Source organism: Fulmarus glacialis, unplaced genomic scaffold (assembly GCF_000690835.1).
Source record: "Fulmarus glacialis isolate BGI_N327 unplaced genomic scaffold, ASM69083v1 scaffold43550, whole genome shotgun sequence".
In the NCBI taxonomy this organism is placed as follows: Eukaryota; Metazoa; Chordata; class Aves; order Procellariiformes; family Procellariidae; genus Fulmarus; species Fulmarus glacialis.
The window spans coordinates 8,463-32,451 of record NW_009187929.1 but is presented as its reverse complement, the minus strand read 5'-3'; the positions used below and the strand labels follow the sequence as shown (position 1 = coordinate 32,451).

General features: G+C 42.0%; 1 protein-coding gene across 1 annotated transcript in view; it reads left to right on the top strand.

The window, feature by feature from the left end:
- LATS2 (large tumor suppressor kinase 2) overlaps nucleotides 1–23,629 on the top strand; it is a 44,407-nt gene extending 20,778 nt beyond the window's left edge. Inside the window, exons 2-7 of the mRNA XM_009576759.1 lie at nucleotides 11,315–11,447; nucleotides 15,331–16,868; nucleotides 19,625–20,207; nucleotides 20,815–20,997; nucleotides 22,265–22,371; nucleotides 23,135–23,629. Coding sequence (XP_009575054.1) covers nucleotides 11,315–11,447; nucleotides 15,331–16,868; nucleotides 19,625–20,207; nucleotides 20,815–20,997; nucleotides 22,265–22,371; nucleotides 23,135–23,629 — 3,039 coding nt within the window. The remainder of the gene's footprint in view (nucleotides 1–11,314; nucleotides 11,448–15,330; nucleotides 16,869–19,624; nucleotides 20,208–20,814; nucleotides 20,998–22,264; nucleotides 22,372–23,134) is intronic.
- Nucleotides 23,630–23,989: the final 360 nt, after the last annotated feature.

Sequence of the window (23,989 nt, the reverse complement as noted above, 5' to 3'; positions counted from 1 at the left end):
GCATTATTGTAAATGTGATGCCAGCGACATGCATTTTTGGCTAATGCGTGAGCAATAAAATTAGCAAACACATCATTTGCTGCTAATGAAGAGGAATAAGCTCATCATGAAACATTCACTGAACTGCTATTCTATCCAGCTTGATTTACTTGCTCTGATAGAGTAAGCAACGGCTGTCTCAAAGAAAAAAAAAGGAGGGGGGGGGATGTGGGCGCTAGTGGGAAGGAGTCATGCTATCATTCTGACAGCTCAGTATGTGAAAAGCAGGTCTGGAGGAGAGCAGGGATGGCCTGCTGCTTTTGCAGCAAATGTGCCCTGGTTACTAGAAAGTGTAAAATACTAAGACTGCAAAACATCCCACCTGAGAGAAAGAACCTGAAAGAACCCCGTTCCAAGAGATTACTTAAAAGAGTTGATATAGTGCTTTTTAAATGGCAGCTGGCCTTTGCACAGCAAGATGTTGCTTTTGCTGGAACTGCCATCTTAATATATTTAGTCATTTAAGATGCATCGTGTCAGGAGTAGATTGTTTTTTGGGTTTGTTTTTTAAGATTGCATGCCTTGAGTATAGGAACACTCACTTGGACCCCCAGAGAACAGAGTAGCAGATGCCGTTTTTTATTCGCGTCTGGATTTCATGCATGAGGATCCTGGTACACAACTGGAAATGAAGCTGTTCTGGAGTGCCTTTCTTAAAACAACAGTGCTGTTCTGCAGTGTGGTGCACCTTCTGTGGAAGGCTCTTTACCGTGTTCTATGTGTGTTGAGAGTTTATAAGATTTTAGTGGAATCAATAAATGCCTGAAGCCAACTTGCTAAGATTTATTCCCCACGAACTCATATGGGTTCTTTGCTGAGTGCTGCAGTGTTTATTAATATTCTCAAATTAGCCTTTAATACTTATATTGGTATTAATGTCAGCACTGTTGGCCAAATTTGCATGTTTCATTAGGCTGAGTCAGACAAGGGCAGAAGTGGACTAAGGAGGAATTAGTCTGGCTGAAATCTGCCCATTCTCTTAGGTGGGAAAACTTTCTGATTGCATTGGTGAAATGCACAGCACCTCTCCTGCTCTCCTGATGGTTTCAATACACTTTATGAAGAGGTGATAGGAAAATGCTTCCTGTTCTTCTTGTCTTTTCAAGCTGAATTCTGTCTTTAAATTGAGTTTCTGGATCCATTATTGCTTTCTGGATGTAAATCATACCAATCCAGAGGAAGGTTTCAAACCAAATGGTGACTATTCTTGCCCCGTGTGTGTCTTTCTCCTAGTCATAAAGGCTGTAACGCCTGATATTGTCTGCTAATTGCTTTTGGCAAACCCTGCTACTCACTGCTTCTGCTGAAAGGATTCGCTGCTCTTTGCAGCAACTCAACTGCTTTACTGTTAAGATAAAGACAGGAGAAGACAGGGAGATGGGAGGTGTTGCATTCAAGATTTTAGCAACTTGAGTCAAAACACAGAGGCTTTCCACTGGCTTGGACTTCTCTGCCCTGTACAAAGGATTTGATTTGCAGTACCAGATGGGTGACTCTTGTTCTTTGAGTCAGAGTTGTAAGCCTTGGAGCTGGCCCAGTGTTGGGCTTGGTATGAAAGGGGGATGGCATGTTTGGTAACACCTCTAGTTATTAAAAAATGTGAACAGGAACCTGGAATTCAGTGAACATTACGGGAAGATGATGATGCTTCTTGGTTTGGGACAACTCATTTGCTTATACTTGAATTTGTTTTCTAATTGCCCTCTGTTACCTTTTCTTCAGACTTCAAAAGCTATTGTAGGATGTTATGTTACCTTTGTCATATTAAAAGTATTGATGAATAGTGCCGTGGCTTGGCTTGGCTTGGCTTGACTTATGGGAACAGGAGAAACTCTTAAGCCTTACCGGTTAATGCAAGGCATGTGGCTGAGGCACTGTGTGACAGAGTACAGGTCACCACAGTGGCTGCCAGTCAGGAGGGAGAGGAGTGAGCTGGAGCCAAGGCTGAACCTGCTATGGAGCGTGTCCAGAGGGTGGGAAGTTCCCTGTTCCTGTCACCAAAGTGAGGGGATTTCGGGAAAGTAAAATAGCACCTTTGGAAAGGAGCTATATACTCACTTACATGTGTGTGCATGTGCATTCACACATGCACAAAGTAAGCAAAGCTTTTCTGTGCTGCTCTGTAACATAAACCTGCCAATGCAGTAATTTATAAATGCTGTTTATATAACATGATTTGGCCTCAATATAAGATTTCTGAATTAGCACATAATAGTGCTCCTGGTTTGAGTTCCCTCTGCTCCAGTGCTGAGGAAAGATTAAGAGAGATTTGTACAACTTTCTGTCTGTTGATGCACCCGCCATGGGTCATTTGGTTACACTGAACTCTAAATAGTTTAAATAGCTCTTCAATGAGCAGACTTGGAGAGTAATGAGGAACAGTTATGGCTGTGTATACAATTGTTTGTTCTGTTTTAAATTAGAAATCCTTTTTAGAATAGGATTCTTCCCTTGTGTTTGTGTAGGGCTCAGTGCAGTGCAGAAGGCTTTGGGTGCCATCACAGTAGAAAGGATTTTGTGCCGCTAGAAGATCCCTCGAGCAGTGAAGATGCACAAGTACACGCTTTCCGCTCTCCTTTATTTTACCATTAATGCAAACTTGGCCTATGAATTGTGGTATGTAGATAGTCCTGAAGTACTACATGTGTTCAAAACTGAATGCTCTGCTCACTCCTTACACCTCTGTTCTGATGTGGGATCTGAAGCAAAGTGTGTGTTTTTCAGAATGGGGACTTTTTGTATTCGGGGAGATACTACTGCTGCCTATTACTGTTGGCCAAGCTTGATTGCTAAATCAGGAGCCTGTGCTCCTACAAAAATTTAGTGGGTGCCTTCAGAAAGGGGTGCTAGAACCTCTCAGGTAGGCAGCAAGTTACCACGTATCTTGGGTGCCAACAGTGTCACTCTCTCCACCAAATAGCTAGGGAAACTAGGCTTCTACCACCAGCTCTTGAGCCACAGATGTGCTTTTTCCAAGGCCGGGGGGACAGGAAGAACAGGCTCTTTGTCATTGCCCCTCAGGTCTATGCATTAAGCTGCCTCTGTGATGGGGCTCTCTGCACTCTGCTCCCCTTCTTATGCCTGTGCCCTGATTGGGACAGAGCAGCTCAGCTCTGTTCTTGCTTCCCAGCCGGCTTGGAAGAAAAGAAAAAAAAAGTGGTATTCGTGATGGCTTTTGATTATTCTCACTCCCTTTCCATTATTGTTGTTAATGCCATGTCTTGTTTGTAATTGTTCTATCATGACACTTGAGCTTCAAGCAGAGTGCAGGTTTGTTGCCTGAGGCAGGCCGCTTCCAGCTTCCTGCAGGCCTTCCCTTTCCAAGTCCTTTCCAGAGTGCCTGACATGCTTCCAGAAATGCTATAATAAATGTGTGTGTGTATATATATGTGTATAATTAAATTACTTGTCTTGTCTGACTGGTGACACAAATAACAGCCTTATTTCTTCATGAAAAAAGGTGTTGTGTCGTTTTTAATACATTGATTTCAAAGGGCTCACAGACTTACTTGAAATTAGATTAACTTCAACAAAATCACATACACAAACATGCACACATGATGTAATACCTACGTGCGTGTCTGTATGTACGCACACATACTCTCTGGGATATCGACAGGAGTTGTCTGATTAAATGTTCTGACTGGATTTTCAAATTGACATTGCAGTGCATGTGCATTTTTTCTTTAAACAGATTGCATCTCTTGAATAGTGCAGCAGAGCTTCTTGAAGTGTTTACACGTGCTCTTTGTCTGGAGATGCCTTGTTATAAATACTCCCTTCATTTTACAAGCATTTGTTTGGAAATATGTTGAACAGCCATGCTTGGTTTATTTCCAAATATCTTAACTTTGGGACCTTAGATTGGCTTATAGCCTGAAATTCGTGTCTCTCCTTTTAATGCAAAAAGCCATATTTGAACAACTTGCAGAACACAAGAACTGTAGTGTAAAATGGCAGATGTCCTCTGTGAAACATCCATGGCGAAACACAGCGTGTCTTAGAAGGAGCTGCGGTGGGGGAATGTACTATATGAGTTCAGTTAAAAGAACAAAAAAACCCCAAAAAAGTTATATGCTGCTGCTTGATACAAATTGCATAGTGTTAAAAAAGTATTTTGATGTAACTGGTGCCTTTTGAGACACCTGCTAAGGGGCTATGTCGTATTTCCAGTAACTGTTCTCAGCTCTTGGTTTTTTCCTCCCTTGCCCTTTCCAAGTTGATAAAGGTGTTACGGTGGTTGTTCTTTGTAAGCACCCTGCTGCTAAGTCTGTAAAATATTTTTTTTCTCTTGGAGGAACTTAAATAGCTTTGACTAGTCATGAGCTTAAGGAAAAGCAGCCAGGAAAAAACAGTAGAGAAGTGTCATGATGGCCTTTGTATTTTGATTTTTTGCCATACTTGTAAAAGAACTTTGTATTAGCTCTAGGGCTAGTAAAATACAAAAATTAAATTTCAAATGTTGGTTTCATTTGTCTGGTTCATTTGTTTGCTTTTTAATCGTCCAGAGCTGTTTTAAATCTGAAAAGATACTGGAAATATTTTGAACAGCTATACTCCTGATCATCAAAAGATGCTTCTCAATCTCTAGTTACTTCTGTTTTATTTTGCCTCATTCCTTCCGTAGCTACAGGAAATGTGCCATGTCCTGTGTCTTAGAGGATTAAGGTAATCTTATTTCGGCATTGGTTTGTGGTGGTCGCAATTCAAGGGTTTCTATCCTGGGATCCAGCAGAATTGACACTTTAGCCCTCCAGTATCTTTTTACCTACTCCTCCAAGTTGAATATTTTGTGCTGGACTTAATTACCTTACTTTTATTTAATAATAAGTTGTCATACTGCCATGAACACGATAGCAGGACTCCATTGTACTGGATGCTGCGCAAACGCAGAATAGTAAAGATACCTACCCTCTGTAGGTGACTGTCTAAATCAAGACTAAAAGAGTCTGAAGGCAAGCAGAATGAGTGGTGGCATAGCAGCAAATGTCATGTTAGTTTTATTTTTATTTGTTTTTCTTCTGATAGGATGTTTACCAGAGGATTGTATCATTTCCAAAATCCTCCCTCTATCTTTTGGGTATACTCCCTTTGATAGTTCTTCAAATATCCCTTGGAAACGTTATATAAAAGCTTTCTGGTTAAAGTTGTTCCTTACCTGTAATTCCCCATTCCTATTTTACAGTTCAGTTATTTTTTTCATATGTTGATGTGATGTAACTTAGTCACCTATCCATATTCTTTTTCTGTCTGCCCCAACTTTATGTGCCACAGGGTGTCCCTTCTTCGTACTTTTTCCATTAATAAGTCTGGTATTAAAAAAAAAAAAAAGAAAGGAAGCACTCTGACAGCATGAAGTGGGAACACACAGTCAGTGCAAAGCAGGGCTGGAGCATCTGACCAAAATAATGGATGACCTTAAGGGCTGGAGTGCTACCAGAACTGAAAATAAATTCAGGAGCACAAAGGGTAGAAATGCTGCAAGCAAGGACTAAAGCCCCAAACTCAGACTTCCTCTGCTGAAATCAACAAAGAAAAGGAATGACTTTACCACAGGGATAACTTTTCCACCACTGTTTGCATGTCATCAAGAACGGTGTGTGCAGCTTTTATCAAAACCATGTCCCAGTCTGATCTTTCTTGGTACAGAGATGGGCTACTACAGCCATACAGAGAATGAAGAGCTTGTTTCACAAGAGAAAACTGAAGGAGTGTGGTTTGTTTAGCCCAGGAGGCTAAGCTGCAAGCATCCCTTAGGATGAAGGGGGCTCGCTCTCTGTAGATAACAGCAGAACTGCTGAAGTTAAAAGACAATTGAAACTAAAGGTAGAGGGAATAAACTGACCCTGTGTAATTTAGGGTGAAAGTAAGAGGGAGGTTTATCACCGCCAAAGCAGTATAGCTGTGGAGGAGCTTTGTAACAGGAGCAGTGGGGGCAGAAAACTCTTAACTAGCCTTGCGGTAGATCTCTGTTAGTTTCTGAACGGGTTATGTGGTTTATGAATGGACTAAGTGATCCTGCGGCAAACAAGTGGGCACTCAGTAGGTCTCAGCCAGTGCTGATTTCCTCCTGCTTTTTTGATACACTAAAACTGAAGAGTGCTAATGATTCTCAGGATAGCTTCTTAATTATGTGGCTAGAATATTTTAATCAGGGTTATAGATAGGCATGGGAATTTGCGGGCAAAATTTAGCCCCTGGTGTTTGCAACCTGAAAACAGGCAAAACAGAAGTAGAGTACAAAATTGGATGAAGCGTCCAACTAGAGAATAATTACAGATAGAGAATATTACAAAATAAGGTTCTCTGTTCTGTGGGGCTGCAGAAATCCTGACAGAGCATATTGTACACATTGTTTCCTGAATTTCTTAGGTTTTGCATGTTTAAAATCATGAATGAAAATTCCTACAATGGTGGGCTATCGCAGAAAGGTTCGTAATCAATTCTGGATCATCTCTTCTGGCATGAGCTTTAGTTTTTTCCCTTCCGCAGGGAACCTGTATCTGTTTCCTGCATCTGTCGCCCATCCTTCTTTGTGAATGGAAAGCAAGTAATTAATTTTTGTTGTTGTTAGCAAGTAATTACCCTTGCCAAATCTTGGAGGACCTATTGTCTCCTTCAGACACAATGTTCTTGGGAAAAAGTCTTACTTATTGTAACCTCTTGTGCAATCTTCACTTGGATGATAAATACATCTTGGCAACAAGGAGCTTTCTGAATGAAAAATGTTGCTGGACAACCCTGTAGTACAGCAAGAACGCAGGCCTCCGCCAGTGCTGGTGGAGTACAGCCAGGCGGGAGGGTAAAATGGGGAAAGCCTTTCACGTTGCCCACAGAGCACAGAGTGAGATGAAGTCTGTATATGCACACATCCAAATATCTGTTTACCATCAAACAAGGATTTTCCCTGTTGAACATCTGAGCTCAAAGGTGGCCTTCCTTCTAGCAAAATCATGAAATCTCTTGGAAAGTTGCCTTCTACCAGCACAAGACTGGGGAAATAGCGGAGAGCATGTTGACCGTGCAGCTGTCTGGTTTGGGTAGCCCACTGCAGGAACTAGCTGGGACACACCCTCCTCCCCATTTTTCTCTGTGAACCCACAAATTGGGATCCTGCAAAGTTGCCTCAATCTGCTTCGTGGTTCATGGCCTGACTTTGGTTTTCCATTAGATCTGTCCAGAACCACAGCTGACCACTGAAACCTCATTTTAATATTGCAGCTGTAACATTAATTACAAAATTATTAGAGTTAATTGTAAAAGCACATTTTCCCCTTGTAGCTTTTCACATTTGCTTTTTCTGGTCTATTTTTTCACCAACAGCTAGCGATGTCTGGAAGCAAAAAGGTGCATAAAAGCCCTGCACAGAGAGATTGAATCCTCTGAAGGGAATACACAGAATGCAAAGAATGAGTTGGGGCCAGGACCACTCTGTTCCCTTGTGGTTTATGTGCGTGCTGCCAGTGGCTTGTGTTTCCCTTGCAGCCTGACAGCTGGCTGTGGGGTTAGCAGAACGCAGCCAGCAGCCAGCTTTCCAAACCATACCGCGGCTGACAGCGTTTGGCCTGGTGAAAAGGAAACGATCCGAAGCAGAGGGCCTGATGCAGTGTACCCTGCAGTTAATGGAAATCTTTGTTGACCTCAGTGGGAGCTGGATTTGATCCCGTACCTGCCTGAATGTTCTGGATTTTTTTTTCACATGTCGTTTCTGGTCTTTTTTTCCTTCTCTTTCTAAAACGTACTTACCTTAGAGTGGCATAAAATCAAGACAGCTCTATCTTTGTCAGTGTAGCTGTGCACTTTTATTGTTGCCCAGTGTCTGTCCTCTTGTTTCCTCAGCCCTTCTACTGTCTACAGTATCAGTTTGCAAGATTTTGGCACTGATTTCTCTCCTTCTTGAGCCATTCTGCTGCTTCTCACAAACACACTCCATCTCACATAAGCCTCTGCTCTCCAACAAGTGTAACTACGGACACTGCTTAATCCGTCTTCTGCCCTTCTTCCCATCCTTCAAAACAGTCCTTATATTGATTTCCAGCAAATGTGGCCCAGGCTCTGGCCCCTGCCGCCAGCAGGGAGCCAGCTTCCCCTTCAGCAGGCTCCTGGAGGCCAGCCCTTTGCTGCCTCGTCCCAGCCACGCTCCCTCGCTCAGCAGAGCTCATCAATGCGTTGCATATAGGAAGGAGAGTGCCACCATGCCCCATTAGCTGGCGGCCGCCTCAGCCATGCATCAACTTGTCCCCCATCCCTAATGAAAAGGTACTGGAATGAGCGGAGCCCTCTTCATGTGGCTGCCAGAGAGGAGAGAGCTGCAGGCATGGAGGATGGTGGTGGGAAAAACAACACAGAGGAGGCCAAAGGCCAGCTGTAACAGTGCTGGAGCCTCTTGTTGCCCTCCACTCTCCGGGAGTATCGCATGCCCCCAGAGGGATTTGTCTCATGGGTGGAGAACTATGATTCTATGTGATCTGCTTCTGAGAAAAACCACTTTCCTTTTGTATGTGGAATGTTTATTTTTTGTTGGTCGCTCTCCATTTGCTTGGAGATGATGCGAGGCTTTTGTGAACCAGCATCAGAAACTGGGGCTATTTGTGTCTCATGATAGCTACGGGGGAAAGGGCCAAAGCTATGGGATGGTGTACAGGGGAATCACAGGTGTTCTTTTGAACCACAAAAAAACTTACTTCATTTTTTCTAGCAGTAATGTGAATGCTAAGCAAACAGGGTATGTAATGAGGAAACACTTTGGAGGGTGGGAGCTGATCTAATGAAAGATGAGAGGCGGTGAGCTGGAGCACAGGGCAGCTGCTTGCGAGATTGCGAGCGACACATCTGCAAGCTCTTGCTGGCCCTCTTCGCTTATCCCACAGTGAAATGTGGGCTATTCCCCTTCCATTATTCCTACTGAAGGTTAAATATGAATCCCGTAACATATCTGCTGAAGGTAGAACATGCAGCTTCAGATAGACCAGTGTCATTTTTACTCTGCTTTTCTGACATAGGCAATGGCAAAAGAGGAGGAAGTAGTGCCACGGTATAGTGGGGGGGAGCGGGGGGGAAGAATTGTCTTCAGAGATTATATCACTATGCTGGTGATAAAAAACTAACCTGTTTTAGCCCCTTTGAATTGCATACAGCCAACACAGCTAAGAGAGGGAGAAGTGGATTATATGGGCTGTTTTATTAATCATTAAGATAATTGCTTATCAAGCATTTATTCTCTTGGTACTCCATTGCAGACAAAACCAAAAAAAACCCAACATCCAAGCCAGCCCAAAGACCTTTCAGTCTTGCGTATTGAGCACATTTGATTTAGGAAACTTTAAGACTTGTGATCTAAGGCTAGATCCAGCTGGTGTAAATGGGCAGAGTGTGTTAGCAGCCCTATGGAACTGGGCTGTAAAGCCCAGAGTCCCTGGATGATGAGAATGCTGAGCACCAGGATGCGAATTTGCTAATACTTTAGAAATGTATCCAGAAGAAGAAAAAAGAAAGAAAGAGAAGAAAAAAACATTGTGGGAAATTCTTTCCTTCACACATAATAGTTTTCTGTTGATTTAAAATTGCCCTTAGTAATGTGTTGATGCCAGTGAAATATTTCAGCTATAGGAAATGTGAAACCAACTACTGCCTTTCTATGAATTATGAGTCATAAATTGTATGAAAAATATTCAAACTTGCTATAGCTATTCCCCAAGCAGAACCTCTGAGTAATGGAGAAAATGCTGCCATTTTGGGGGGAGTAGGAGGGGACTGAGCTAAGCGAAGCAAAATGCCAAGTGCCAGCGTGTGGCTCTGTGCTAAGTGTGAATTAGTGTCATCTGAGATGATCCTCCCTTGCTAAGTAAACAGTTAGTGAGTATGTTACACGTACTTGCAGTTCAGTCGAGCAAAGTTGCTCTTTGCTCCAGATGATACGGGAAAGGGGCATACATGTTGAGGTTACCTGAGTGCTACCCAGTGCGCAGAACTGCCCTGTGGGAGGGCGGTGTGCTTGTGCCAACCCAGCCATCACATCTGCAGTTGGTAAGCCAAGCCAAGAAGGCACAAACTCCATCTGATTCAGTGCTCAGTGGGCAGGTTGTGACGACAGAATTCTAAAAATGGCACTACAGTGGCAAGATAGTAGAATACTGACATTTGCAGGCAAGTCCTTGATGGTGACATTAATTTCATCCAACTTTAACCATCTAAGAGCTAGGAGTCTAGTTCAAATTAGTCTTCTAATCTTCTGTCACCAAAGGTCAGTTTATCTCCTGTTATATCTATTTTATGAATTGCCTTTTGGAGGTGATTGTAGAAAGGTTCTCGGCAACTACTTTCGACTAAGTAACTTTTTGATGGTTGAAGTTCAGTGATGTGAATTCAACATTAAAGCTTTGGATTTCGGTCTCTCCATCATTTCAAAAAAGACCTTTGCAGCCTTGCAAGGATTTGTGAATTTTGCTTTGTAACCAGAGGCTAGAGTCATTGTTGAAAGGTATTCTGTACCTGAGCTATAAGTAAATGTATAAACAAACTCCAGAAGAATGTGCCTTGCTGGCTTTAGAGCAGGGGACACTAACCATGGCTGTGTTGCAGTAGTTTAACTACAGTATTCATATTTACCCCAGTTTTAGTTTTCAGGTTGTGTGTCTGGCACCCATATTAACTACTCAGTGATGGATGTGTGCCCAATAAAATACAGCTAAAAAGACTAACAATGTGAAATGCAGTTTGGTGTGCTAGTCATTTTCCAAACAGATAGTGAATGATGTCCCAGCTGTACTGAAAACAGCAATCTTTCTTCCCCATTGACTCTAGTGGGGCCAGGATTTGCTCAGCAGAAATCAGTCGCTGCCTAATTAGCTTCTTGTGGCATCTGAGAAAGCTTAAAGCTTTTACTGTGTTCAGGTGTGACTAAGGGACATGCTTTCAAATACCAAAAGCTAAATATTTCATTCTATTTCACCCTGTGTCAAACTATGCTGCCTTTTCCAGATTTGACTCAAAGTTTATTTTAAGGAATCTTAAAGTACACATTTCAATTTGATGCTTCTTTAATTGCCAGAGTTTGGGCAGGTTGTGTTTTTTCTTATTCTCTTCTTTTAATTTTTGAATTGTAGAAGGCATGCAAATGTTTTCAAAATATGAGTCCATTTGTCTTCAGGCAGCTGTGATCTGGTGTGATTATAAAATGTTTCTATAAACGTAAGAACACTTACTGCTTTCTAGCCTGCAGTACAGTGCTTGGGTTTTGTCTCAATGTGATTCAAGTCTTGTTTGCTTTGTACAGGAGATGGCTGTCCGAGCACTGAAGCAGACGGGTAGCAGAAGTATTGAAGCGGCTCTGGAGTATATCAGTAAGATGAGCTACTTGGATCCCAGAAATGAACAGATAGTACGTGTAATTAAGCAGACCTCACCAGGTAAGCATGAACTTTTTTAAAAATTGTGTTCTTCTTTCTTGCAAGAAGCTATTTTTTAAAGTAGAGTCATTGCTGGTGAGTAGTGGATTGGCAGTATTCAATAGTACTCTTGTAGGAGACAGTGACATGAACATGGCCCTGCAAGGTGAGCTGGGCTGGAAGCTGAACACAACTCACTTGCTTTGCAAGAGCACATTCGTAGTCCATCTTCTTAAACACAAAGCTATTTATCCTTCAATGCAAATCACTTCAATCATCTCAAGTTTACCGCTAAGTAAAAGCTTGCATGTAAGTAATTGCCGTGGAGTTGTGAGATAGCTCACTTCCCAGGAATTCATTCAGTGTACTTGTAAGTACACTGCAGAAGTAGCTTGGGCCAAGATAACAGAAACTTTTCAACTCATCCCTGCTAGTCTACTTCGGTTCTGTTTCATGTAAATTAGCAAATGGCAGGATTTGGGCCCTGCATTATTCCTCGTCAGCAAACATCAGACCTTGCAAGAGTTGTTTCCGTTTAGGTATTGGACTTACAGCACTGCAGAATGCTTTTGATCTGTGGTCAGGATATACTCTAGTTTGGCAGCTTGTCACTTTTATCTTCTATCAGGTTCAAAAATTGGCCAAGCAGACAAATAACCATCCTCTGACTGGCTGAACCTGTGTAATCACACAGTATTACATGCTGCAGAGGGGTTAGAGAGGAAGGGTTGAGCGGATTGGAGAGCTGTTGTCAGAGCCCTGTTTTGTTGGACAAGGAACTTCTCTTGTGTCAGTGGCAACATTTAGACTTAAAAGGTCTTGTCTGTGTTGGACTAGTTGAAGCTAACAAATCTGTTCAGTCAGTCTGATTACAGTAGAACAGACCTCTAAGTGTGGTCATAAGTTGAGTTTACTGAGTGCAAGTGATTTCCACATGACAAATTTCTCTTCTTGGCCACCTCAGCAGCACGTTCTTTCTTGCCTCTTGATGAAATTTAAGGTCTTTGTTGGGAAGGGTGTTAAATTTGGCATAGTTGTTAGAGAGGCATGTCCAGAGATGAGGAAAGCTGAGGAAGAGAAAGCCCATTCAGTTTACAGAGAGAAATCCCTGGTCTGGAAGGAGGTCTTCAGTAAAGCCACTTCTTTCCTGGGGGACCCTGAGGGTAGCCACATATAGGGAAGACTGAAATGGGGAAGGATCTCATTTTCCAGGTGGTCACTCTCAGGAATGGCATTTCATATGTGGTGGGAAGGGGTGATGGTTCTGTGTAAGGAGCAGCTCAGCTGCCATTTCTATCAGTCTTAGACTTCTTGTTTTATTATTTGGGGAAATTCTGGAAAACCCTAAGAAGACATTTCCAAGAGTGTTACCCTGCAGTGTGACACCTGACAGACAAAGTAGTACTGGCCAGTTTGCTATATGGAGAGCTCTGTCCTAATACATGCACAAATGTGGCCTCAACTGGGCCTTAAAGAGAATTTAAAATAACTTTGACAGAATTACTGAACTGTAATTTGCTTTATGTTTTAAAGGCTTTATTCCTTAAAGTGACCCGGTCCTAAAGAGCAAACATTTCCTCTGAAAGTGTTGAAAAATCTTTCTAGGCTAACATTTTAATTACTCAGTTGTCTTTCATTTGCATTGTTTTTGCTTTCTTAACATTCCAATGCATGCAGCTGTTTTGAATACTTAACCTTTCGCGCTGAGGATCCACCTTTGCTTTTAGGATACACAGAATGCAAAACTTAAATGTCACGCAATTGATGTTTGCCTGCCTGAGGTGCCACAAAATCATGTTGATTTGCTTGGTATGGTGGTGTTTGTGCTGCGATACCATAGGTCTCCTCTGGTTCATTAGGAAGCATGTAATGCTACTTGGGAACTTTTCATTTGCAGTGTGATAATTTGAATCTTCTCATTTTGAATTCCATATATTGGTGTATGGAAATAGATTTATATAGGTAATTCAAATTATTCATTTTTGTCCTGCTTTAACTTCAGTAGTAAAGCTAAGAAGAGTTTCAGCATACTGGCAAGACTCAAATAAAAATTACCAGATATTACTGTGCGACAGAGAGTTATGTATAAAAACAGATGATCCCATGAGTATAGTTGATTAATCTCAAGAATACACTCTGATCTAAAACCTTCACAGGCAAGAGATAGTCATAACAGTTACCATGTTGGATAGGAATGTGTGTGGGGAAAAAAAAATCATCTGCAACTACCACATTTGGTATCTTCACAAATCCAAATATTCCTCTGTCAGACCAGAACAGACTTGGTATACAAATCTAGGAGGTGGACATCATATCTCTCTTGACATCAGCAAGATTCCTTGCATAGCTGAAGTATGTGTCCCAAAGGAGGACAATTATTGCTGCTACTTTCCTTCACGGCCTCTGATAGGGAAGAACAAAGTCAGTTTGCCCCGGAGGCTCAGCATGAATCTTACTGACAGAGATGACAAATGGGTCTTATGGCTGCCTCCTACCTCCAGGCCAGAGTAGCCACTTCTTAGGATGCTTTGGATTGCCACATCCTCATCAGTGCATCTCACTGTGTCCCAACAGATGAGCTGTCAGGGAGTGCTGTTATAAGTACAACCTCGGTAAGCATGGCCTAGTGTTACCGTAGGAAAAAGAGCTGCCGATTATAGATTTCACTTTAAAGAATGCTGATTATTTGTCCAACTTGATTCCGTTTCAAAACATTTCATTGTGTATGGAAGTGTCATTTAGTGTGGCAGCCTTTTCAGCATGCTGAGATGGTGCATAGACCTGTCTTAATAATGTGCACGTCCTTGTGTGTCTGTATATAGCAGGTCTTGTGTGTCAAGGCGAGGAGTCAACAGCTATGCTTAGGTGTGCTGCATCTGGCCCAGCTGGGACACGCTGTAATGCAAATAATTGGAAAAGCTTGCAGTCCAGTGTTCAAGCCTGTTAGCTCAATACTACTATTCTTGCAGATCTTGTGAAGTCAAAATTTTAGAAGGAAATCATTCAGGCATAAATGGGCCAAGTCCTGTGATTTGTGAAAGCTAAAGAACCAGAAGGGGAACAAAAAAATAGCAACAGCACAGTCTCCCATTGTCTTTTTAGCACAGCCAGTGCTTTATACACCTGCAATTTCTCCTCAGATCAAAGAACTGATGAAAAGTGCCATTAACACTTCCAGTGTAGGAATGCTGCTATCTTGTCTCTGCACATTCGTCAAGCTAAGATTAACATGTTGACACCCTGAAAGATTCACCTTCCAAACAGATGGAAGATGAGTAATATGAGGGGATACTCTGTGTCCAACACGTTGCCTTTGTTGTAAATAAAGGAGACGGAAACAGGGATTTTTGAGAACGATGGAACAGGGAGATGTAAGCAAATCCCCAGCTTGAGCAAGGAGCTCACTGTACAGAAGATGTGGACTATGCGGTGACCTAGTAGCTTATAGTAATGTTGACTTTTACGTTGTATTGACAGTCCTTCCAGGAGCTTTTTTTCTCCTGTTGGTGCTGTACTTAACCCCCTGCTCTGTAGCTTCCTCCTGTCTGTGAGTAATGACTGGTAACACTGGTCCAGCTCTAAAAACCAGGCTGTAGTGTAATCTGATGATTTCATAGTTAAGGAATTTGTGCTTCTATTTTCATGATGTGATAGGACTCCCTGATGATTCCTGGCATGAGCAGTGTTGTGGGCCAGTAGCTCGTTATCAGTAGTAATACTTGGCACCTATAACTTTAAATGTTCGGAGTGCTTAATTTAGATTTTGGAAGGTGTTTTTATAACATACACTCCCTATGCAGTGTGCGTGTATGTGTATGTCTGTATCTATAGGTGGATGAGTAATGCAAAGTAATTGGTTCACCTGAATTGTTTCCTAACGTTCTTTTGTGTTCTTTTTATAAAGGAAAGGGTATTGTGCCAAATAATGTAACCCGCAGGCCAAGCTTCGAAGGATCAAACGAATCTTTTCCGTCCTACCATCAGATCAGTAATGCAGCCTATGAAGGGACAGGCTTTGGAGCAGAAGGTGCAAATATGCTTACTGAAGTTCCAAGGCCATACATGGACTATTTAATCTCTACTTCGCAGCCTACAGCTATGAATGCTCCTGTACAGCGACCCTCTGGAGTAGGCACTCATAGCACACCAACAAGCCATCAGCAGAAAACATACCCTGCAAATATTGAGTCTTCTGTGATTAATTATCCAGTGGCTAATCACAGCAGTCAAGCTTTGCAGCTGCAGGCATCCCATGGCTCCAACAGCCAACATTACAATAGGCAGCACATGATGGTGCAGGGGGAACCTATGGGGTATGGTGTTCAGCGGAGTCCATCCTTCCAAAACAAGATGCAGCAGGAGGGAGGATACACCAGTCTCCCAAATAAAGGGGCAGTTGTTCAGAATAATTCTGGTCATGCATTTCAGCAGGCACCGGCAAGCCTGTATATATCACATTCTCATCACAAACAGACAAGTCCTTCTTCTCATCAAATGCATGTGATATCCAGAGGTCCAGCCTTTGCTAATGATTTTTCAGACAGTCCACCACAAAATCTATTAACTCCATCTAGAAATAGCCTAAATATGGACCTCTATGACATGAATAATCCTCAAGTTCAGCAGTGGCAGGCAGCAACACCGTCACGCCGAGATTCTTTACAAAATCCAGGAATAGAAACATCTCCACGGCAACATGTATCCTTCAGACCCGATGCCACAGTGCCGAGCAGAACAAACTCCTTTAACAACCACCAGCAACAGCCACAAGTGACAGTGTCTTTAAGACAGGTTCCTCCAGGAAAACCTGATCCTTCAGTTACGTCTCCAAATACTATCACAGCAGTCACATCTGCTCATATTCTCCAGCCAGTGAAGAGCATGCGAGTGATGAGACCTGAACCTCAGACTGCAGTGGGTCCTTCCCATCCTGGTTGGTTACCTGCGCAGGCACCAGCTGTGGATGGCTTGGAGATTATTGAGCAGCATGTGCCACCTGTTGGAGCAGCTAATGCCTATCAACTAGATGTGGATTATGGTAACCAGGAACTGCGGTGTCCACCACCACCGTATCCCAAGCATTTGTTACTTCCTGGTAGCTCTGAGCAATTTGATATCAACTGCTTATGCATGGGCGTAGAGCAGACCCTCCGTGTAGTCCCCAATTCAACGTGCAATAAGGCTGAGGAGAACAGTGAGCGAAATGACAAAAGCAGCAAGAACACTAAATCTGAAAAACCAAGCAAGGATAAAAAGCAGATTCAGACGTCGCCGGTGCCTGTGCGAAAAAATGGCAAAGATGAGGAAAAGCGAGAATCCCGAATAAAGAGCTACTCACCTTTTGCCTTCAAGTTCTACATGGAGCAACATGTAGAAAATGTCATAAAGACCTACCAGCAAAAAATTAACAGAAGATTACAATTGGAGCAAGAAATGGCTAAAGTAATTTTCCTTGTCTTGTTATAATAAAAGCTAATGGGGTCAAACCAATTATTACTATTTTTAATCAGTCAAAAAATCTATAAAAGCAGACTTCACTGGAAGTAGTAGGTATCCCACACCTCCCTATACCAGACTATTTTCACTTACAAGCGTGGATGCAGGTCTGGGAGGCTGTTTGAAAAACCTGAGATGTGAAATAATATATCTTCATACCAGAAAAGTAAAATGAAGCAAAACCCCCCATAGTAGGAAAGTATTAGGTTTGCTTAGGCAAGAACTCGGAAGCCAGTTTGAGGCTGAGGTAACTGGCAATACTTTGGCAGCTCTTGCAAAACTCTGAAAAAGGTTTTCTCTTTGCTCCAGTTCTTCCTCCCTGTTCCATGATAGCCACTCATTCACCAAAGCCATGGTTCAACTTGGCAGTATATTCACTGTGCCATGTTTTCAGATGAGTATGTAATACTTGACTAGAAGTTGTCTGTTGAACACATGTAAGTAATAATATCGTGCAAGTAATCATATCTTGGCCAGCTTGAACTGATCTTGGGACCCTGGCTGGAACTTGTTCTAGAAGCAGGTCTCAGGGAGGTGCACTTTTTGGGTGAGAGTACTTCTTTCATGCCTAATTGTATCTCTCAAACCTAAGCTGATTCACTGATAGGGCTGCTTAAAACACAGCTGCCAAGTTCTGACGGTTGCTCTGGCAATTTTTTTAATTTTTAAATGTGGAAGAGGTTTTTTTCCCTAGGCATGACTAGAATATGACTAGTCTACTTTTGTATTTAAGGGTAAACTCTAAGGAAAGCTATTATTAACGCATAATGGATAATAATTAACTACCCAATCTTCCCTAGCACAGTCAATTTCCAGAGTCAATTAATTTGATGCTCGCATTGCTCCAGAAAACTCAGCAGTTTGTTTGTTGAGGTTAAAATTAAATGAATATGCTTCTAAAATCTCCTGAAAGGTCATCATTTTAGTGACAGTTAATAGTTTGTCCTCAGTACAAGTACAGATTGTGTTGTATTGCTTGGATTTTTCCAAGTGAATATTTTCCTGAGATTGAAATAGGGAATGTTCTCTAGAGAAGTAAAACAGCAGCTAATTGCGTTAGTTCTTCTCTTCTGACTCTTCAGTTTTCCCTCACTTCATAACTCAGAGATAATTCAGCTATAAACAAAAACAACTCCTTCCCCTAGCAACCTCATCACTGGCTGGAATAATACACTCCGGAGATTTTGGCTATCTGAATATCGCATTATTCTAGAATTAACCAAGAACACAACACAGTAATTATTTTACCTTAAAACAGTAAACACTTCCTTTATTATGGATTGATGTACTTGCCTTACATTTTAAAAACAGTATTACTTGTTTTGATTTGGCTGTTGCCTTCAGTCTGAAAATTCATCCTACCTGTTCTGCAAGTTTCTGCAGACCTCCTCCATCCTTTATTCATACAGATTTCTTTTTTATACCGTGGGGATCTCACTGCATAGTCTGGCTGCCCACATTCATCTTTAAAGACCTAGACTACAGCTGTGAAATTAAATCAATCTAAGCAGTAGCCCTGTGCGCATATGCTTGGGTCTCTAGTCTGCTAAGCAGTCAGCTTCAACTCCTTCCACCCTCCTTCCCATTGCCCCTTCCCACCAGGCACTAATCTTCCTCTCAAAGTGCTTCAGTTGATGCCAGTTAATTCGGGATTTTGGAAGTGGAGTATGCAGAAAGAAAGGGGCGTGCTGTGGAAGATGAGTTGTCAGAGGATCCCGGGGATCAGCCCAGGGGCTTCTGCTGGTGGAGGCCACCAGTGGCTCTCAGGAGAGAGACAGGCACCGAAGTTGGCAGAGTTGGCAGTGTGCAGGCTCTGTCTTGAAGGGTGGGGAAGGTCTCGTTGGATACTGCTGCTTCTCCCTTTCTCAGGAGGTCTCTCCCCGCAGCCATGTGAAATGTTACTCGCAGTTACTTGGAGGCTTTCTGGGGACAGGAGGTGGCTGGACAAGCCAGCTTTTTTACAGCTTAGGTGCAGAGGGGAAATAATAAATTTAGGGGGGAAATAGCACCAGGGTCTGGGCTGCAGAGGCTGGGGGGAGGCCAGAGCTGAGGGTTGTATGCACGTGTTTTGGGAGGGAAAAGGGGGAAGTTTATAGAACAGATGGTCAGGAGATCCACAAAGCTTGCGAGTGGAGGCTGTATATGGCTGAGGAAGTTTCTAAAGAAGAAGGTTCACAAGGAACTTGGGATTGTGTAGGTCAAAACCAGCTTCTTAATTACAACACAAAAACCAACAGTCGAACAGCACTCAAGGTAGGAACTGTTAATGTGAGTTTTTGTGGAGAACCATTCATGAACAAAGTGGACTGATGCATCTAGGTTTAAGTTTCAGTTTAAGTTAAGCTGTACTGCAGTGCACATACCTATAGTGGAGTGCAGGGGCAAAGTGCACATTTGAAAGGTATAAACCAAGTCTCATCATCAGGTTTGTTGTGTTATATTCCCCTCTCTGATAGTATTGCCCCATACCTCTTCGTTCAGTCAAATGAGAAAGGCATACCAATCTGAGGTACGGCAAATTCAGGTAACAAGTTATGGCACAGTGCGTTTGTTGATATTTCAGAAATATATCTCCCATGAATATGTCTTTTCTGATTCTTGGTTAATTTTTCTGAGAAATGCATTTTGGGAATGCTAGTTTATTGTTCTCTTGCTATGAATGTAACAGTACTAGCTCTTGTGGTTTGCTTTCCTTTGTAAAGGCTGGCCTCTGTGAAGCAGAACAGGAACAAATGAGGAAAATTCTCTACCAGAAGGAGTCCAACTACAACAGACTTAAAAGGGCCAAAATGGACAAATCTATGTTTGTGAAAATCAAGACTCTGGGTATTGGTGCATTTGGAGAAGTATGCCTGGCCTGCAAAGTGGATACCCATGCCCTGTATGCCATGAAGACTCTGCGAAAGAAAGATGTGTTAAACCGGAACCAGGTGGCTCATGTCAAAGCAGAGAGGGACATACTTGCTGAGGCAGACAATGAATGGGTGGTTAAACTCTATTATTCCTTCCAAGATAAAGAGAACTTGTACTTTGTGATGGACTACATCCCAGGTGGGGATATGATGAGTCTACTGATTCGGATGGAGGTCTTTCCAGAGCGTCTGGCTAGATTTTATATTGCAGAGCTCACTTTGGCTATAGAGAGTGTGCACAAAATGGGATTTATTCATCGAGACATCAAGCCGGACAACATTCTGATAGACCTTGATGGGCATATCAAACTGACTGACTTTGGACTGTGTACTGGATTCAGGTGGACTCACAATTCAAAGTACTATCAGAAAGGTAGTGTTCTTAGGCTTTGTTTGTGATGGTATAGCATTATAGAAATGCCAGCTCAGAAAACGGAGGTGTGTACATTGACAATGGGTCAATGACAGTATGATTGTCTGTCTCTCACTAACTCATTCAATTATTTTGTTTCCAGTCCTTTGTTTCCAATACTGTTTAAATCCCTATCAGTAATCTGGCTGACCACTGCAGTAGCAGCAATTTTTCAGTTTATACTTGTTTGGAGGGTCTCTTTTGATGGTGAAGTCATTTAATCACAGTTTTAAAGTAATCCATGCACTTCATGTGTGTCCCATTGAGGAGCATCGGTGTCTGTTGGCAAAAAGGTCATAAACAATTGGTATAGCTAATCTAAATATACCCCATTGTTCTGTATCTCCCATATGGGAGCATGCTTCCTTGCTCTGACACAGAGACATTTTGCTGGTTATGGAAAACCAATTGTGAAGGGGAGGGCAGAAGGAAATGCCTTGGGTTTAAAGTTTAAATGCTGATCTTCAGTGAGAGTAGAAGATGGCACAACTAGATCTAGATAAATACTTTTCTCTTTGTGTGTTGTGTTTTATGACCATGAATGTAAACTTTCTTTCTCATTTGAAAGGGAGCCATATCAGACAAGACAGCATGGAGCCCAGTGATCTTTGGGATGATGTGTCCAATTGTAGATGTGGAGACAGGCTGAAGACATTGGAACAAAGAGCTAAGAAGCAGCATCAGAGATGTCTAGCCCACTCGTTAGTTGGAACCCCTAATTATATTGCTCCTGAAGTCCTGCTTCGTAAAGGTAGATAACCTGTATTTTTCTCCTGTTTAAGTGACCATCGATGCTTAGAAATGCTTTTTTTTTTTTTTGCCTTAAATAAGCTTGCTGCTTTGGAAGATTGTCATTCTGAAGGCCACAAAACTTAGCTCAGATTAAGGAGAACAGATTTCTCTACATGTTCCACTGTTTAGCATCACATTGCTGACATTGATGGTGGTCATACTTTGTGTGTCTGTGTATATCTACACTCTGAGGCCTTTGAATGAGACTGCCAATAAATGTGTCAGATGATGTTGGCAGCGATATTTTTCAAGTATAAAGCAGATTATCTGTACTCATGGACTATGACTATGACCGCTAGCAAGTTTACATAGACCAGTGAGTAGCCAGCTAATGGTTCTGAATCACTGATTCAGATGGGCCACTTAAATGTGGATGGTGGAAACTTGTTGAAACATGTCCTCCAGATTCCCAGCCAGAATCTTGGGGAAACCCAACAAAAAGTCTTCCACAATTTACACTGGACACCCTGCATTCAAAAGCTTGGCTTGAGGAATTTAGACAGTACTTGGTGGCTATCCATGCAGAACAGACATTGAGACTGTACAAAGGAGATTAGATGTTCAAAGTTGTCTGCAAACTAGATCCTAAGCTTGATCTTTCTCAAGTTGAGAGATTTCACATTGGACCCTACATCATTCAATGACACAAATCTCCGCTGAAATCAGTGTTTAAATCCTCCATTCCTTTTTGGAGATCTCAAACATATGCCTTATTTGTCTTATTACAGCAATTAAGTGATTGAAATTGTTCCTCTGCTTGGAACTTGCTCAGAAAGTCATCTGTGATTTTCTTCTCTCTCTAGAGCCAGGCTATGTCTTTCAGCAGCTTTTCAAACTAGGGGGGACATCAGTCACTAAACCTTTTTGTTATTCTTTGAGGTCCAGTTTGTGCCAGTTTGTGTAGTGATGTAGTTGTGGGACAGGGCACAAAAAAACCCCTTCATTCTTCCTAATTATATGATTTCACCACTCATTTTTGTTGAGCATTAAATTTATTCAGAAAGGTTCCCAGACAACAGGATTAGATCCTCACTGACAGCAGTAGAATTTAGGTCAGCAAGCAGAAGCGACTTTGTGATGAAGGATTGGGAGTCCTTTGTTTTTAGGTCACAGATTGTTTGAGAAAAGACAGAAAGCTGTGCTGTATGTTTTGATACTTAATTGCAAGTAGCTCTATACACATTCTCCTTGGTTGGTGGAGGACAACCTCTTGACTTGCCTTTCAGGATACACTCAGCTCTGTGACTGGTGGAGTGTTGGTGTGATCCTCTTCGAGATGTTAGTGGGACAACCTCCTTTTCTGGCTCCTACGCCCACAGAAACGCAACTGAAGGTAAGTTGAAGCAGAATTCCAATCTGTGGTAGCAAAATTTTAAACTTTTCCTTTCCCTTCTCCTCCATGCACAGACCTATCCCCTCTTGTTTTACTAGAGAAAGGAGCAGTGATTACAAAAGCCTGATTTTAAATAGTTCTATGCAAGGACAAATCTTTTCCCAATCAATGAAGATACTGAATATCAGACTAGAACTCACTTGTCCAACTGCATAGATAGTTATTAGTTTTATGAGTCTGCTCAGCACAATTCTGATTTCGTAAGCATTAGTTCATCCATCTGAATTCCTTAGAATGCCTGTCAGATTTGAGTAAGCTGATATGCTAGTGATAATTGCAGTTGGCAATGTAAGTGTTTCAAAGTCAAGTGAGTAGTTTTTTGTTAGAAGGGGTGTATCTCCTGACCACTTTTCCTAGTTTACATTTTGGAGACAAAATGAAGTAATTCCTTGAAGTCATTCCATGAACTCATGTGTAAACTGAATATGTTCTCAAATCGGACTATGGGAGCATTCAGGAAAGAATTCACCTTTTTTTAAAATGGAATTGCTCCTTTTATCTGCTTTCCGACAATGTTTCTTGATTCATTAAAGTAATTATTAACAGCTGATGCAATCTAATCACTGGGTTCTTGAACCTCTAAAATAACTATACAGACTGTGAGTTGACTGGTTATGTGTATACTTCTGTACAGTTAATGTTGACAATCGGAAGGATTCTGTTTCCAGGATTAGAAGTTGTTTAATACCTTTCTTACCTCCAGGTGATAAATTGGGAAAGCACACTGCACATTCCCTCACAGATCAAGCTAAGCCCTGAGGCAACTGATCTCATCACAAAGCTCTGCTGTGCTGCTGAGGACAGGCTTGGAAGAAATGGAGCAGATGATATTAAGGCCCATTCTTTCTTTCACTCTATGGACTTCTCTACCGATATCCGTAGGCAGCCAGCTCCCTATGTTCCAAAGATCAGCCATCCAATGGACACTTCAAATTTTGATCCAGTTGAAGAAGAAAGTCCTTGGAACGATGCTAGCGGTGACAGCACGAGGACATGGGATCCACTAGCCTCTTCCAATAGCAAACACACAGAACATGCTTTTTACGAGTTTACTTTCCGAAGGTTCTTCGATGACAACGGGTATCCGTTCAGGTATCCCAAACCTTCTGGAATGGAAGTTGGCCAGTCTGAGAAATCTGATGTAGAAGATAAAGGTGTGGTGGATCAGACTGGAGCTTGTCAGCCTGTATATGTGTAAATTATTGTATAGAATACTCCAGATAAGACTAATCTCAAATCCAGTAGGGCCTTTAACTGATCCTTTAGGAACTGATCCTGCAGCGCTTGTTCAGGTGTAACTTCAGGTGAGGCTGGAGTTGTCCTGGGGAGTCAGAAGCTTGCAGGGCCAGGTCCTAAAAATGGCACTCTTGAAAGTTCAGGTCAGTTTTACTGTAAATAACTTTGTTGATAATTACACTTGAAATCCTGGTCTTCACCAAAATCTGCAAGGCCAGCAGTCTTATCATTTCTAGGCCTATTTTTATTTGAGGTCGGCATCCCCCTACTCAGATAAACATTTACAGACTTCTGCAACTGTCAGCGTTATTTTTTAAATGAA